Genomic DNA, 14,806 nt, shown 5'->3' with positions numbered 1-14,806 from the left:
GTGTGACTACACGTTAAAGAAGTTCATAGGTATATTAATTTTATATATACTCTATATTGCACTTTAGACGGTGTAAATACTTGGTGTGTTAACACACGGTGTGTATTTTTTTTTTTTTGTGCACTATTTCGAGGTGTTGGGAGTATCACCATTTCACCCAATACTATGTAATTTTATGGAAAGTGCCATTCATTTGCTCTTATTATGTTTTAAACTGTGACTAGCTGTTAGAACTTTTTTCTAAATTAGCTATTTTTCCTACATTTTGCCATTCACATTTTATTTCTCTACTACTCAAAGTTTAGTGAATGACCACATCATCACTAGCTATTATTTGCTCAGTCAGGATTTTCTCCATGCCTGACTCAGGCTGTTATTGGAGAGGATCCCCATGTTATGGTGAAGCCTTCCACCATTGCAGGTCAGGGGTCATGAACAATCTAGCACCCCTCCCCCTTTCCCTCAGTCAGGTGATTTTCAAACACATGATTCAGGAACAACTAAACTTGCTGGACGACTGATATGAGTGACAGCCATGTCAGCCAATCAGAGCTTTGCATAGCCTGACCAGCTAGCCAATCACAAGGCTGTGCGAAAGAAAGCAGGCGGATACTAGGCGCTAGGTTCGGTAGAGGAGGAAATTGCAGTGTTAGCCGCCGATGTAGCTACGATACTGTTATCGCTGCCATACAGCTCACAGCGGGGAATCGCGGCGCGAGCGGCTCGGGTCTGTGCGGTGCGCACGAGTCGCGCGCTGTGAGGAGGCCGGCACGTGCGCAGGGGACCGGGTGCGGCGCTCGCGGACAGTCACCCATATTTAAAGTGACCGCAGCCCCCAATCCGCTTCCGCAGACGGGATGGTGACTGCCCGGGCGGCTCGTGCGATGTGCTAACGGGTTCTCCTCAGTCTCCAGCTCAGTACATCACCCGCCCTCTCACACCGAGTCACCATGTCCATCCAGTACACCGGGGAGGACCAGATGGCTGATAGCTATGGGGTGGCCGACTCCTTCCCCAAGGACTTCGGCTATGGGGCCGACGAGTCGGAAATAGATGAGAGCTCGACCGCTTCGGACAGCAAACCGCGGATCCTGCTAATGGGCATGCGTAGGAGCGGGAAATCCTCGATCCAGAAGGTGAGATCACGGGGATCCCCAGCCACAGGTAGAACGGCACTACAACTCCCGTCATGCTTGGATGACTAAACGCACAGTGGAGCATCACGGGAGTTGTAGTGCCATCAGCCCTGAACATAAGTTTCATAGCGGGGAAGCACACATTATATCCTATGCTTCTAGAACTACAAGTCCCGTGATACTTTGCTAACGTAAAGGCAGTCAAAGCATGATGGGAGTTACTATTATCACACCATCACGAGGGCTTTTTTTTCACCCCCAGCACTTGTTAGAGGGTGATCCCAATCCATGGCTAGTCTATGGGTACCCATCCTGTCCAAATTCTCCAAAGGACACAGTGAAATAAGGTGCTTCCAGTTTCCCATCCTCTCCCTGTGTAGATATTGACAAGGGCTTTCTCTGCACACCCTGGCTTAGAAAATAATTATGTTGACCAATCCCAGAGTTGATTAGGGAATACATTTATACAACATAAAGGGAATGGGAAGATCCTCAGGCTCTGCTATTTTGGTCTCATACTTGTATGCCCCTGCTTCTCAGTTTTTAACACAAACTGCTAAAATCCAAATTTACTGGGGGAGTGCACATATTTATTATTTTATTTATTTTGTCTGCGATGGAATATAGATTACTTTGTGTTATTTCCAAGTTCTAAAACCGTAACACACCATGCTTATAGCAGTCCAAGTACTGGTATAAGTACCATACAAATAATGGGACTAATAGATAATGATGCTGATTATAAACAAAGGGGTGTGTTCTTCAAAACAGCTACATTTTCATGTTGTGGCAAAAGAAAAGGAAGAAGGGGAGTGATTTTAATGCTGGATGCTATCCTTTCATTACAATCTGATGATCTGAGACCTAAGACTGCAGAGTATTTCTTCTTATCCACAGTCTTTTAAGTGTTTTAGGGTACAGAAGGCACAAAATTGCTTTTTAAAAATGTTTTCAATTTGACAAGTCATAGGTTTACTTCTGTCTTGTAAAACAAACTAATAGTGCAACTGTAGCAGTTTCATGTTACAAATTTACATTTTATTGTTTATAAATTCCTGGAAAGGTCCAAGAAGCTGTTATCATTGAGTACTCAAGGTTTAGGTTTTGTTTAGCAGGCTGCCTTTCATGTGGTTGTTGATGGCTCTGGATGTTTGTAGGAGGTATTTTTTGATTCGGAAAGCTTTTGAATTTCTTTTTTTTTTGCACTTTTTTTCTACTTTGTTTAAGTGGTGTAACACAGTCTCATTACTTTTGTAGTGAGGCCTGTAATATAAAACTGGTATAGGGGCAGCCTTGTTAGAGTCCTTTGTAACATCACCATTAAAGGGAAACTAGGCACCAAAACAACTAGAGGTTAATGCAGTTGCCCTGGTGCCTATAAACTGTTCCTGCAGGCTTTTCACTGTAAACACTGCCTTTTCAGGGAGCCTCCACTGGGCGGTCAGACAAATCCCAGGCACCAGGAAAAAAAAATTCTTACTTGCTTTTGCCTCCCAGGTAGGAGATTTTCTAAATGTTTTTGAGCCTGCTTGACCCATTAGTGTACATATTTCTAATTCACTGGCTGAACTTGTGCATTACCTATATCTTTGGTAATCTTTTGTCTTTCATTAGATGAGCGTGGCAACTGTGCTCAGCCATTTGATGCAATTAAAATATGGATGGAATTTATATAGGGACTACTTTTTTTTTTTTTTGGTTATGGTACATGGATGTTCTTTTCCATAAACTTTTGTCCAATCTCAGCAGCCATCACAAATTAAGTTAAATTCTGAAATGTTTAATTTTTTGAAAATAACTTTTTTTTTTTTTTTTTTTTTTATGAATAACATTCTGCTTTGATTTCTTTCAGGTGGTTTTTCACAAGATGTCTCCAAATGAAACTTTGTTCTTAGAAAGTACCAACAAAATTTACAAGGATGACATATCAAATAGTTCCTTTGTGAATTTCCAAATATGGGATTTCCCAGGACAAGTGGACTTTTTTGATCCGACATTTGACTATGAAATGATATTCAGAGGAACAGGAGCATTAATATATGTGATTGATGCCCAGGTAATTCATGAATTCTACAAGGAAACTCAAGGGTGTGAGCTGATGTTTGCTTGGTCTAAGCAGAGTAGGCCCCTTGATAACATTAGCAATATTAATTTTACTCACATTAGGCATGGTAGGCGGAGAATATCTTCTGAAGTGCTTGGCCTATAATCTGCTGTAAACATATAATTTAAGATTGATCCTTTTTATAGGGGTTTAGTGTTTATTTTATATAACTTAATGTGTTACATAATTTTCAGGATGATTACATGGAAGCACTGACCAGACTCCATGTCACAGTTACCAAAGCCTATAAAGCAAATCCTGATATGAACTTTGAAGTTTTCATTCACAAAGTTGATGGTTTGTCAGATGACCACAAGATTGAAACCCAAAGGGACATACATCAGAGAGCCAATGATGACTTGGCAGATGTTGGTCTTGAAAAACTTCATCTTAGGTAACTTTCTTCCTTGTGTTTTACTTGGAGTTCACTTGCTTACACCTCTGGCCATTTCTTCTAGGTGTCGTTTGTTTGTTTGTTACTGTTTAAGATGTATGTATTAATGACAAATGTTTTTTTGTGAAATTTTAGTGATACTGTAGCTTTAGAACATTGGTGTAGCTACAGAGCTCCTGTTTCTTTGTGCATAATTTTCAAATGTTATGATTGGTTGTGTAGTAATCAAGGTTCTTGTATACTGTGAACTTTTATTAAAGGGAAACTACAGTGCTAGGAAAACCAAAGTTGTTTTCCTAGCCCTATTGTGACCTACATTGCACACCTCCCTCGCACCCCCAACACGTGGTGCTGAAAGGGTTAAAAACCCTTCTGTCATTTACCTGACCCCAGCGACGATGTCCCTCTGCGCTGACACCAGCCAACTGAGGCGACCTTATGCAAAGCATGAGGACTTCCAGCTTCAGTTAGGTGACCAATAGTCGCCTTATCCCCTGAAAGTGCCTCTAGCAGATAGCCAGTAGAGGTGGAGTTAACCCTGCAAGGTAATTGTTGCAGTTTATTAATCACTGCAATAATTACAATTGCATGTTTAAGGCAACAGGGACAGTGCACCCAGACTACTTCAATGAGCTGAAGTCGTCTACCTGCCTGTAGTGTCCCTTTTTAAAGTAGTATTACTGAATTGGCATGACAAAATGTTGCTGAAAATCGGATCCCATGTGGTTTTAAACCCCTTTTATTATACAGAAATATATTTAAAATCATACATGTCAGTTGGCAAAGAACAGTTCAGGTAGCAAAACCATTCCGAAAGCATGCCTGCCACTGATGGTGAGGGGAATGCGGGGGGAGGGAGGGCAAAAGGACAAGGAGGTGCTGAACACATTGTTTATCTGAAACTGTAAGCTTTGTCAGCAGCCACTCTCATAGATAAACTGACATGCAAAAATGTATTGGCCAATAGAATGGTGGAATCTAAGAGGCAAACTGTTCTTATTTGCATATGTGCACTGCATTCTGAGATGTGCTCTAAGTGGGGTTTCTCATCAGTATGTAGGTATTTATTATAAACACATTTTTATATATATTTTTTAATGCTTTCTGTACAAACTTTTCTTTTTCCCAGCTTCTACTTGACTAGTATATATGACCACTCTATATTTGAAGCTTTCAGTAAAGTTGTGCAGAAACTGATTCCACAATTGCCAACATTAGAAAACCTCCTAAACATATTTATATCCGTAAGTATGTGGATTTTTTCCCATCAGATTTTTTTACTCTTTAGTTTAAGTTGTGTTAAATTTTAAATGTCAACATGTGTAAATCACCATTAGAAGCGATAACATTGAGCAATTTCTTTATTTAATAAGCATGTGTCTTCACAAATATACAATAAGCTTATCTGTAGTGTGCCATTGTTATTAATTACATTTGTACATCTCATTCTTTCCGTGATTGTCTTTTTCTGCCCCTGACCCTGCTGAATTGTCTTGGTTTTATTTCTAGGTTATGGCTGAGTAGCTGCAGCCATTTGGTGTTTTTTTGGGGGGCTTGTTCTGATGTTGTTCTGTTCCAGTGCTGGGAGAGGCTAAATCATGTAGAAAATTGTGTCACAATCAGACTTGTCTTTAATCATCATGGAGATGATATTAGACTGAGACTGCCTTGAGGTGTGGAGCCTCTTTTACTCCATGACGGAGTAGTTAAGGGTGATGTTCCAAAAAAATTGAAGATCAAAAATATAATTATGGTTTGCCACAGAGGAACACTGTGTGTTGTTCAACAAAACATTTAAATTCTCCTTAAATTACTAACAAATTAGTGGTCTGACTTGGAGAATGTTTCTGGTTTTGTTGTGGCTGTAAATTCTGAATTGTAAATTCACTTTCCTAATTCCTAAATTTATCAAATAATCCTGTAGTAGTATTTATGCCCTTATATTTATTTATCTAGGATTTTTAATATTCTGTTTACTTATCAGGATATTTAGCAAATATTTATTTGTGAGGTATGACAAATTTAAATGGTGTTGTCCACACCTCTTTAACCTTTAATTGGGCACCTCTGTCTTCATTCCCTGTTAGTCATTGTGATAAGCTTTGTGTTTTGCTCCTGGCAGTCAGAATAGAGAAAGCATGTTGTAGGCAGGAGCTTTATTAGAAATTACCGGGCCCTGGTGCAAGAATCAAGCAAGGACCCGTGGGCTCTCACTGATACACAAACTCAATGACAGACACATTGCTATTGGCGCACACACACTGTTTAACCACTACACATTCCCACTGACCGACTGACACACTCTCATACACATACACTAACACACGCACTCTCAATTACAAACACTCACAAATTTTATTTATAGTTTTTGTTTTCTTTTGGGGTCCACCCAGCATCCCTACCTGTGGGTGAGCTTGTGTGGGTCCTCTCCCTGGGGTCCTTTGTCAGCTTTAATCTTCTTGACCTTCCTCACTGCTCTTTCGCTCTCTGCTTAGTGATACTGGGGCAGGAGTGATGTCATAAGCTTGGCTCCTTGCATCACTGCAGGGCATCCGAGGGAGATAAAGTAGTATACAGCTCCCTCGCCGATTACATATTTCCCCCGCCCCCAGACACTGTATTTAGGGAGAGTAGGGTAAGCAGACTCTTAGTAGGGATTCCTGTATTTCAAATTTAAAGCTAGAGTAGCTGAAATGGAAGCAAGGTGACTGATATTTTTTCAGTTTAGCTATTTTACTAAGTATGCAATTCACTTTGAATTCTCCCTTTCTCAGTGTGTAATAGTTAGGGGCTTACTTCTCCTTATACTGTGAGTATTATGTTTGTTTATTTTCAATTTTCTTTTCAGAATTCCGGCATTGAGAAGGCATTTCTATTTGACGTGGTCAGTAAAATCTACATTGCCACAGACAGCTCTCCGGTAGACATGCAGTCATATGAATTGTGCTGTGATATGATAGATGTTGTAATAGATGTATCCTGTATATACAGGTTAGTGTTCGATACCACATATACATATAACCTTGAACATTGCAGAGTTGTGTATTTTCATAATTATTTTACATGTTAACCCCTTAAGGACCAAACTTCTGGAATAAAAGGGAATCATGACATGTCACACATGTCATTTGTCCTTAAGGGGGTTAAGGACACACTTTATTAGGAAAAAAAGAACTATCCATATGTTTCATTACCTCCGTACACCTTTTATGTTTCTCCTTACATTTGTTGTTTATTGTGCCCAAACCCCAAATGTGGCTTTCCTTAAATTCCAGTCTGTATCTTCTTATACCGGTTTCCCCTTGCATCTGTCTGTCCCCACTTACCCAAGCATAGCCAAGCAAATCCATGGCAGGGCATCTTCATGTTCCTCTCATTGCTTATGTAGATGATCACTTTAAAGGAGAAATTATATTCACTAAAAGGTGTAGTAGTTTAAAACCAAAAAAAAGTGGTAAAGTACCTATATATTTTTACTTTTTTTTTATTTTATTTTTTTTTTAAATCTTCATTTTGTGCCCGGACCTAGGTCCTGGGTGCCGCCATCTTTGTGTGGCAGATGAGGTCCATGTGGGACACGTCATCTGCTCACACTAGATAGTGCTGTGAAATTCCCGCGCATGCCCACTTGGGCATTCGCTACTGTCCAAAAATTGGACAGGAATTTCATATATTCATTCATTCGTCAGAAAGACAAAGGAATGAATAGAAATTTCCGACGAACAAACAAACACCATCGGTGTTCGTTTGTTTGTTCAGTTTATTACAAGGAGCTCCCTCCTTCTAATAGGTAAAAATAGAAGCGGCAGGTATCTGTGCTCCCTGCCACTTCATGGGAGTCAGTATAACCCCGCATATTAGCATAAGGGAGATTGAAATCTCACAAATGCCCTTACTTACTATGCCGATGGGTGGGGCTAAATGTAAAAATACCCCCCACCAAATTTTTTTTTTTAAATAAAGCCCCACCTACCACCCTCACCCTAAAAATAGTGAGGGGGGAGACCATAAAACTAAATACCTGTAAATAAATGAATAAAAAAAATACTTGCCATTTGATGTCCTCCCTTTTTTTTTTTTTTTTTTTTCTAAAACCTTTTTTTTATTTATTTATGTAATAAAAAATACACCATAAAAATAAACCCAACGCCCCAAAAAAATCCATCTTCACCCAGCGATGGCACCACGCAGACTGAGCTTTACAGGGCAGGAAAAGGCTTATAAAGACTTCTCACGCCTTACAATTTGACTCAGAGCGCTCTGATTAGAGGACAATAAGAGTGCTCTGATAGGTAAATTTGAGCTTTGCAAGTTACCAATCAATCAGAGCACTCTTATTGGTTGGTTTAAACCAACCAATCCGAGCGCGCGGAGTCAAATTGCAGGGCGTGGGAAGGCTTTATTTTTTACAACAGTGGCTGCTCACTGTTTACTAAACATGCCCCTACTCGTGATATACCCAGTAGGGGCAGATTAATTACTAAGTAATCTTTACTTAGTATTGGTAAATTTGGCTGAAAGACCAATCTTGGTCTTTCGGTCGATAGCTCCCTAATTCCCTCGGTATCAGGGAGCTATCTACTTTGCAGCCGCAGATCGGATTGGAATTTCATTCATTCGAATGAAATTTTGAACAGACCTAAAAGTACTGATTGTCGTCCTAACATGACTGAACAAACTGTTCTCATTCTGTTAGGACAAAATTCTGTAGTTTTGCCGGCGTTCTGTCTAGATGACAGGACGTTCGGGAATAGTGAAAGGAGGAAACGGCGGAAAGGTGACAATTGGGGAAATTGCTCTGACCACCGGAAACGGAGCACCCTTTGCTCGTCCGCTGGTCAAAGCTGGTCAAGCGTAGGAAATATACATAAGACAAAATAGTCCCTACTTATGTCTTAAGTTTAAAAGAAATCTAGAGCAGACTGGAAGAAATAAAGAACATATCCTGAGAGAGGAAGCAATTAGGGAAAGGGAAGTTCGGCATGACAGTGCTGCTTCAATACTACTTTTTATTCTATGTTTTTTGTGACATTTATTTTCTGTATTTTTTTGAGTTGCTGCATGCAAAGGAAGTAATTTTCGTATCACCACTGGTATGGAGTTGGACTCTTGTATGCTTCATGTGCCCTACTCTCCAGTAACAAAACTGTTTTATGCCCTTCATTCACTGTCCTTAAGTATTGTAATAAATTTGTATATTTGTTTATTCAGCTTGCATGCGGACTGCAACGGAACTGCATATGACAAGGAATCAATGGCAATTATAAAACTTAACAATACAACAGTGCTCTACTTGAAAGAAGTTACAAAGTTCCTATCACTAGTGTGTATTCTTAGGGAAGAGAGTTTTGAAAGAAAAGGTGAGCATACCTAATTGTACAAAAAATCTATTTCCACTACTTTCACTTTGTTTTCCTGGTATGAGTGTGTTTTGTCATGTGTTGTTTTGGAAATATTTAAGGTTCACATTTTTCTCTGGTTTACAATTAAATGTAACATGATTTTTTTTTTTTTTTTTGAAGACTCCAGAGAACATCTTCAGCAATGTAAAAACTGCCTTCTTTGGCTAAGGCTACAGGCACATTAAGTTAAAGTGGTTCTGGTGACAATAGTTTCTCTTTAAAAATGAGATGGGGCAAGCCAACACCTGGCACCAGAACAACTACAGTGTACTTTGGTGCTTAGACTGCCATCTTAAGAACCACTTCTCTACACATAAAATAATAAAATAAACACCAACATAATTGGTTATAAAATGTACTTTTTTATTTTTTATTTTTATTACTTCATTTAAAGTAATACGCCTTGCTCCATAACCTCTGCAGTGCACTGTAGTGGATATGATGCCAGGAGTACCCTGGTACCCATCACCAATGTAAGTAGTCTGTTTGCTATCTGAGCTCTATACAGAGAGATTCTGACTTGTAGAGCCCAGGTAAGTTGTCAAACTGTGGAAAATGGTTTGACAACATTGGAACACCATAACTACCTCAGTGCATTTTGACTGTTGCTTTTTAATATATAGTCAGATCTATAAATAAACAGACTTTGACACTCGAAGCACTAGAACCACTAGAGCTCACTTAGTTTAACAATAGATTGAGGGTACCTTGGATGCCTGTAGTCCAGTCCTTCTCAGTCCATGTAGTGGAAGGTCAGCAAATGCAAGCCTGGTGCAATCAGTGTTGTAGATGGAATTGAGAGGGTAATATATATCTTGAAAAGTACCTGTATAACACAACTTGTGTGTTGTTTTTTTATTTTTTTGTTTTTCTCTCTCCTTTAACTTAACACACTGCAGATGTTCATAATCAATTCTCTTTGTTTGTGCAGGTTTAATAGACTACAATTTCCACTGCTTTCGTAAAGCCATCCATGAGGTGTTTGAAGTAGGTGCTGCGACACACAGGACCTTCAGTCAGCAAGCTAGTAGTCCAAACCTCAAAGCAGTGACTCACAATGGTACTCCTGCAAATGCAGTCTAGGACAAAACTTTAAGACCCTCCCTTCTGCAACAAGTAACCAGAGAACACTGCCCTTGAGACAGAGCAAGTCTCATTTGTAAGGCCATTGTCTGATATACATGGTACTACAAGCAGCATCAACATCCTTTTCTTGTGGAATTCCTTATCTTGCTATACAACAATATCTACTGGATTTGAGATTTGTCACCATAAAAAAAAAAAAAAAAGACCGCAGACACTATTTTCCATGCTAGGTTTTTGCATAGACATTGAGAAGATTTGGCTTGGATGATTTGTGCTTTTGTGATGATTGTACAAACGCCTGGTTATGTGAAGTGCTGCACTATATAAATATCTTACCATTTTTTTTTTAAATTATAATTATTTCTGACCCTAGAGACTGTTCAGCTGGGTTTTTTTTTTTTTTTTTTAAACCTATGCCTTTAAAGCATTGAAAAGATAAATTAAAAATAGAATGCACACTTCCCCTTGGCAATAGCCTGCAGTTCCATTATCTCTTAAAAGAAAAATAATAAAACCTTCCCAAAGGAATCGATCAGCATCAATCTTGTTTGTGAAAGAGAAGTCAGCGTGCTTGCCCCTACTGCAGACATTCCACTGTTTTTTCTCCTAACGCTTATAGCTAAATGAGATTACACCTCTTTTTTTTTCCACTTTTATGAAATACTAGCATAAACATTGAAGTGCTTTTTCACTGGATTGCATATATATTTAATATCTCCCTCCGCAGATGTTTGTTTCTATATCTACAGTCCTTTTTGGGGGGCGTGTTGAGATATATTGAAAGGAATTCCCAGCAAACAAAAGATGCAGCACAAGGTTGTGATGAATGAAAGTCTTGTTTTGCAACTATTATGTTGCCTTCCATTAATTTTTTATTTTTTATTTTGGGCCAGCCAAGAAACCTTGAAATGAAAATTCAATAAAAAGGTGCCATCAAGTGTTGTGTTGAATCTGAATTAGTGTTTTTGTGGGTTTCCCACCGAAAAAAATGTATCATTGTAACTGTGTGTGTATATAATTTGTGCAAGAAATCAAAATTATGACTTTAAAAAAATATATATATATATTTTCTCTAAAGAGCTGCTAAATAACTGCACTGGTTTGTCTTGGTGAAACCCAAAGTCCTTTAATACACGCATGCTTTTCTAAAATTTTAAATGCTTTTGATGTACTCAAACTTCAGGTTAGGGTTTTCTTTGACACATTATGTGAGGTGTTTGTGTTTTTTTTGTATTTTTTTCTCCGTTCTTTCTTTACTGTTTAAGACATAACTGCAGTAACACTACTATAAAGTTCTAGTTTACTTTGGACTATGCATTCCTTGTGATATTTTGATGCCTATATATTTTAGTGCATAATATTTTTGCTTGCGCTAACATTTTTTGCGGTTAGTAATTTCTTCATTATTGTTGTTGTATCGTGAGTCAAAAACCTTGCAATTGCACCTTTTTGAAATACCAAAATCCCTTGTTTTGCTGGGTGCCACTGGATTGCTGCATAATTAAGTGCCACTGTAAACTTCGTATATAATGCTTCATTTACCTGATGTGTTTGACTAGTGTACTCTTGGCTGGAAATTCACATGGACCATAGTAAAGGCCAACGACAAATGGAGGGAAAAATGCCTTTTTATATTTATATTTTCTTTCAGTGAATTATGTATAAGAAGGGTTCTCAATAAAGTATTTGCCAATAGCAATTTTCATCCTTAAGCTAACGTGACTGACGCTGTACTGACCTGGACATGATTTGATTATTGAGCGGTTATTGACCAATACATTTCTTTAATGAGTCTGGCTTTAATTGTGGTTCTATGAATTGTTAAAATTATCTTGCTTGATCAGCTCCTGCTGAATAAATGTTTCAATATAAATTGCAATTACTGTTTTAACCAAGAGACCAATCTAACCTGGTTAACATTATGACAGGAGTCTAATATAAGCCTCAATGAAACATTTTTTAATAAACTTTTAAAATGACTTAAAGAGACACTATGGGCACCCAGGCCACATCAGCTCAGTGTCTGTTTATCCCTGCAATGTAAAACAATGCCATTCTGCAGAAATGACAAATTTTACATTGCAAAGTTTAAAGAAACACTTAAGGGTCAGGAACACAGACATATATTTCTGACCCTATAGGCCTCACTTGCCCCCCTTGCAATCTTACTTGTATTCAGTTCTGCAGCTGCTACCTCTGCCCTTGTATGCTGAAATCATCAAAAGTGGTGGGCTGAGCCAATCACAGTGCTTCCTCAAAGGATTGGCTGAGACTGTCAAGGAGGCAGATCAGGGGCAGAGCAGCACAAGTCAAATACAGCCCTGGCCAATCAGCATCTCCTCATAGAGATGAATTGAATCAATGCATCTCTATGAGGAAAGTTCAGTGTCTGCATGCAGAGGGTGGAAAAACTGAATGGCAGTGCTGCACATTAGGCAGGACTGCTTAAAGGGACACTCCAGGCACCCAGACCACTTCTGCTCATTGGAGTGGTCTGGGTGCCAACTCCCACTACTCCTAACCCTGCAAGTGTAATTATTGCAGTTTTTTTATAAACTGCAATAATTACATGCAGAGTTAACTCCACCTCTAGTGGCTGTCTACTAGACAGGCACTAGAGGTCACTTCCTGATTTGTAGCAAGGATTTTCCTTGCTAGAGCGTCGCTGGACGTCATCACGCTGTGTGAGGACCTCCAGCGTCGCTCAGATCCCCATAGGAAAGCATTAAAATTCGTTTTCAATGCTTTCCTATGGGGAGCGCTAATGCGCATGCACGGCATTGCCGTGCATGCGCATTAGGTCTCCTCGGCCGGTTGGCGGGATCAGTCCACCGGCCGACGGAATCACAGGGAGGAGCGGCGCGGAGGAGGAGGAGGCAGCGACGAGGGACATCACCGCTGCCTCAGGTAAGTGACTGAAAGGGTTTTCACCCCTTCAGTAACCAGGGATTGGGGGGTGGGAGGGAGAGGGACCCTCCAGTGCCAGGAAAACGGTTTTCCTGGCACTGGAGTTTCCCTTTAAGGAAGCCCCTCTCTAGCAGCCATCTGAGGAGTGGCCAGCACAACTTTTTCCTGCACATGGGAAAGTATTGGATTGGCAGAGATCATTATTGGTTAGATCAGCCATGTAGACCTACAGTGTCCCTTTTAAATGGCAACTAGATGAATACTTGTAAAATATTCTGTTATATAATTTGTAATATGTGTGGGGTATTTTCTTGATCCAAGGAGAGATCTGTCTGCTATTCTGGGGTCAAGAAGAATTTTTGCCCCTAGTTTGTTGCAAAATTGTAAAGTGCTTACAATTTTTTTTTTCTTTCTAGCCTTCATTTGGATCAATATCAAAACAGATGTTTGAGAGGCTGAACTTGATGGACTATTTCCCTTTTTTTGTTTTTTTTGTTAGCCTATGTAACTATATATGTGAGAGAGGATGCAGAATTATCTTGTCATGTGTAACCTAATCAGCAGTAGAAATGGAGAAATGCCTTCATATGCTTCAGTCCCATAGTGCAGAACACAGTTTGTAGTGTATACACTGGGGATATCTATATGTTAATGAAAGACCACAGCATGAGACTTGTGCAGGGAAAAAAAATAGATTATTTATTTTTTTTGCCCCCAAATTATTTTGGCAGAAAAAACAAACTTCTGGATTTCAGTTTAGTTCATTCCACTGTTCAATTCACTGAATTTTAGTACCGAAAACAAATTATTCTAGGCAGTTTTGGCTACTAAAATAGAAAAATGATTGTGCTGATATGCCAAAAAAAGGCTACAATATCGCCAGGCTTAATGGCTACGCAATATTAGCCATTTTTGCAATGAGAATGCTGAGTTGCAAAAATTTGGTTTTATTACATAACCGGAAGCCTTCATATTTTGCTAATCTCTCTTTTCAGTACTCAAAAAAGCGGCACTGATTACATATAGAATTAACCAACCAATCAAAAAGCTGACAGGAGCTAATATAAGGTCCTGCATGTACTGGCACCTCCTTTTTCTTTGCTTTTCCTGCCAAAGTCTAGTTCAGGATACTTAGAAACATAGAATGTGACGGCACTTAAGAACCGTTTGGCCCATCTAGTCTTCCCAATTTTCTAAATACGTAGTCCGTAGCTTTATTTTAAGTGTAAGATGGCCTCATGCCGATCCCATGCATGCTCCAACTCCCTCACTGTGTTAACCTCTACAACTTCAGCTGGAAGGCTATTCCATGCGTCCACTACCCTCTCTGTAAAGTAATACTTCCTGAAATTATTTTTAAACCTTTGCCCCTCTAATTTAAGACTATGTCCTCTTGTTGTGGTTTTCTTCTTTTAAATATAGTCTCCTCCTTTACTGTGTTGATTCCCAAAAAGTGACATCACAGTCCAATCAGTAAATACATAGATTTGTTAAAACATGTTTTAAATACAACAGAAAGACTTTACTATAAAAAAAATAGTCTGTTACCAATCATAAATATTATCAATACATTAAAAAACAAAGAGGAAAAATAGATGTAAAATTAGACATTTAAAAGTTAGTAACTTGCATCCTGTTTTGGCAAAAACAGTATGGCAGCCTGCTAGGCATTGTGGGGGCTTTAGGCATTGACGAGAAGAAAAAAAAGTTTTTTTTTCCCGTTTAAAAAAATAAATAAAATGAAATGGTCTTTAAGAAATAGAACATAAATTGGGTA

At 39.0% G+C, this 14,806-nt stretch overlaps 1 protein-coding gene across 1 annotated transcript; it reads left to right on the top strand.

Annotated features, from left to right (window-relative positions):
• Positions 1-295: 295 nt before the first annotated feature.
• Positions 296-11,834, top strand: RRAGC (Ras related GTP binding C). Its single transcript, XM_063455035.1, has 7 exons — positions 296-1,136; positions 2,989-3,192; positions 3,435-3,634; positions 4,764-4,878; positions 6,483-6,625; positions 8,846-8,994; positions 9,968-11,834. The coding sequence occupies exons 1-7, from the start codon at positions 951-953 to the stop codon at positions 10,117-10,119; spliced, it is 1,149 nt and encodes a 382-aa protein (XP_063311105.1). The 5' UTR covers positions 296-950; the 3' UTR covers positions 10,120-11,834.
• Positions 11,835-14,806: the final 2,972 nt, after the last annotated feature.

The sequence above is a fragment of the Pelobates fuscus genome, chromosome 1, assembly GCF_036172605.1.
Source record: "Pelobates fuscus isolate aPelFus1 chromosome 1, aPelFus1.pri, whole genome shotgun sequence".
Taxonomy (NCBI): Eukaryota; Metazoa; Chordata; class Amphibia; order Anura; family Pelobatidae; genus Pelobates; species Pelobates fuscus.
This window is presented reverse-complemented; position numbering and strand designations above follow the sequence as displayed.

What these genes read in the sequence shown, in the direction of transcription:
- RRAGC (XM_063455035.1), top strand. Translation starts at nt 951, where the DNA reads ATGTCCATCCAGTACACCGGGGAGGACCAGATGGCTGATAGCTATGGG. An exon ending in CTTGAAAAACTTCATCTTAG is followed by an intron (nt 3,635 to 4,763) that starts GTAACTTTCTTC and finishes TCTTTTTCCCAG; the next exon opens with CTTCTACTTGACTAGTATAT. An exon ending in AGAGAGTTTTGAAAGAAAAG is followed by an intron (nt 8,995 to 9,967) that starts GTGAGCATACCT and finishes TTGTTTGTGCAG; the next exon opens with GTTTAATAGACTACAATTTC.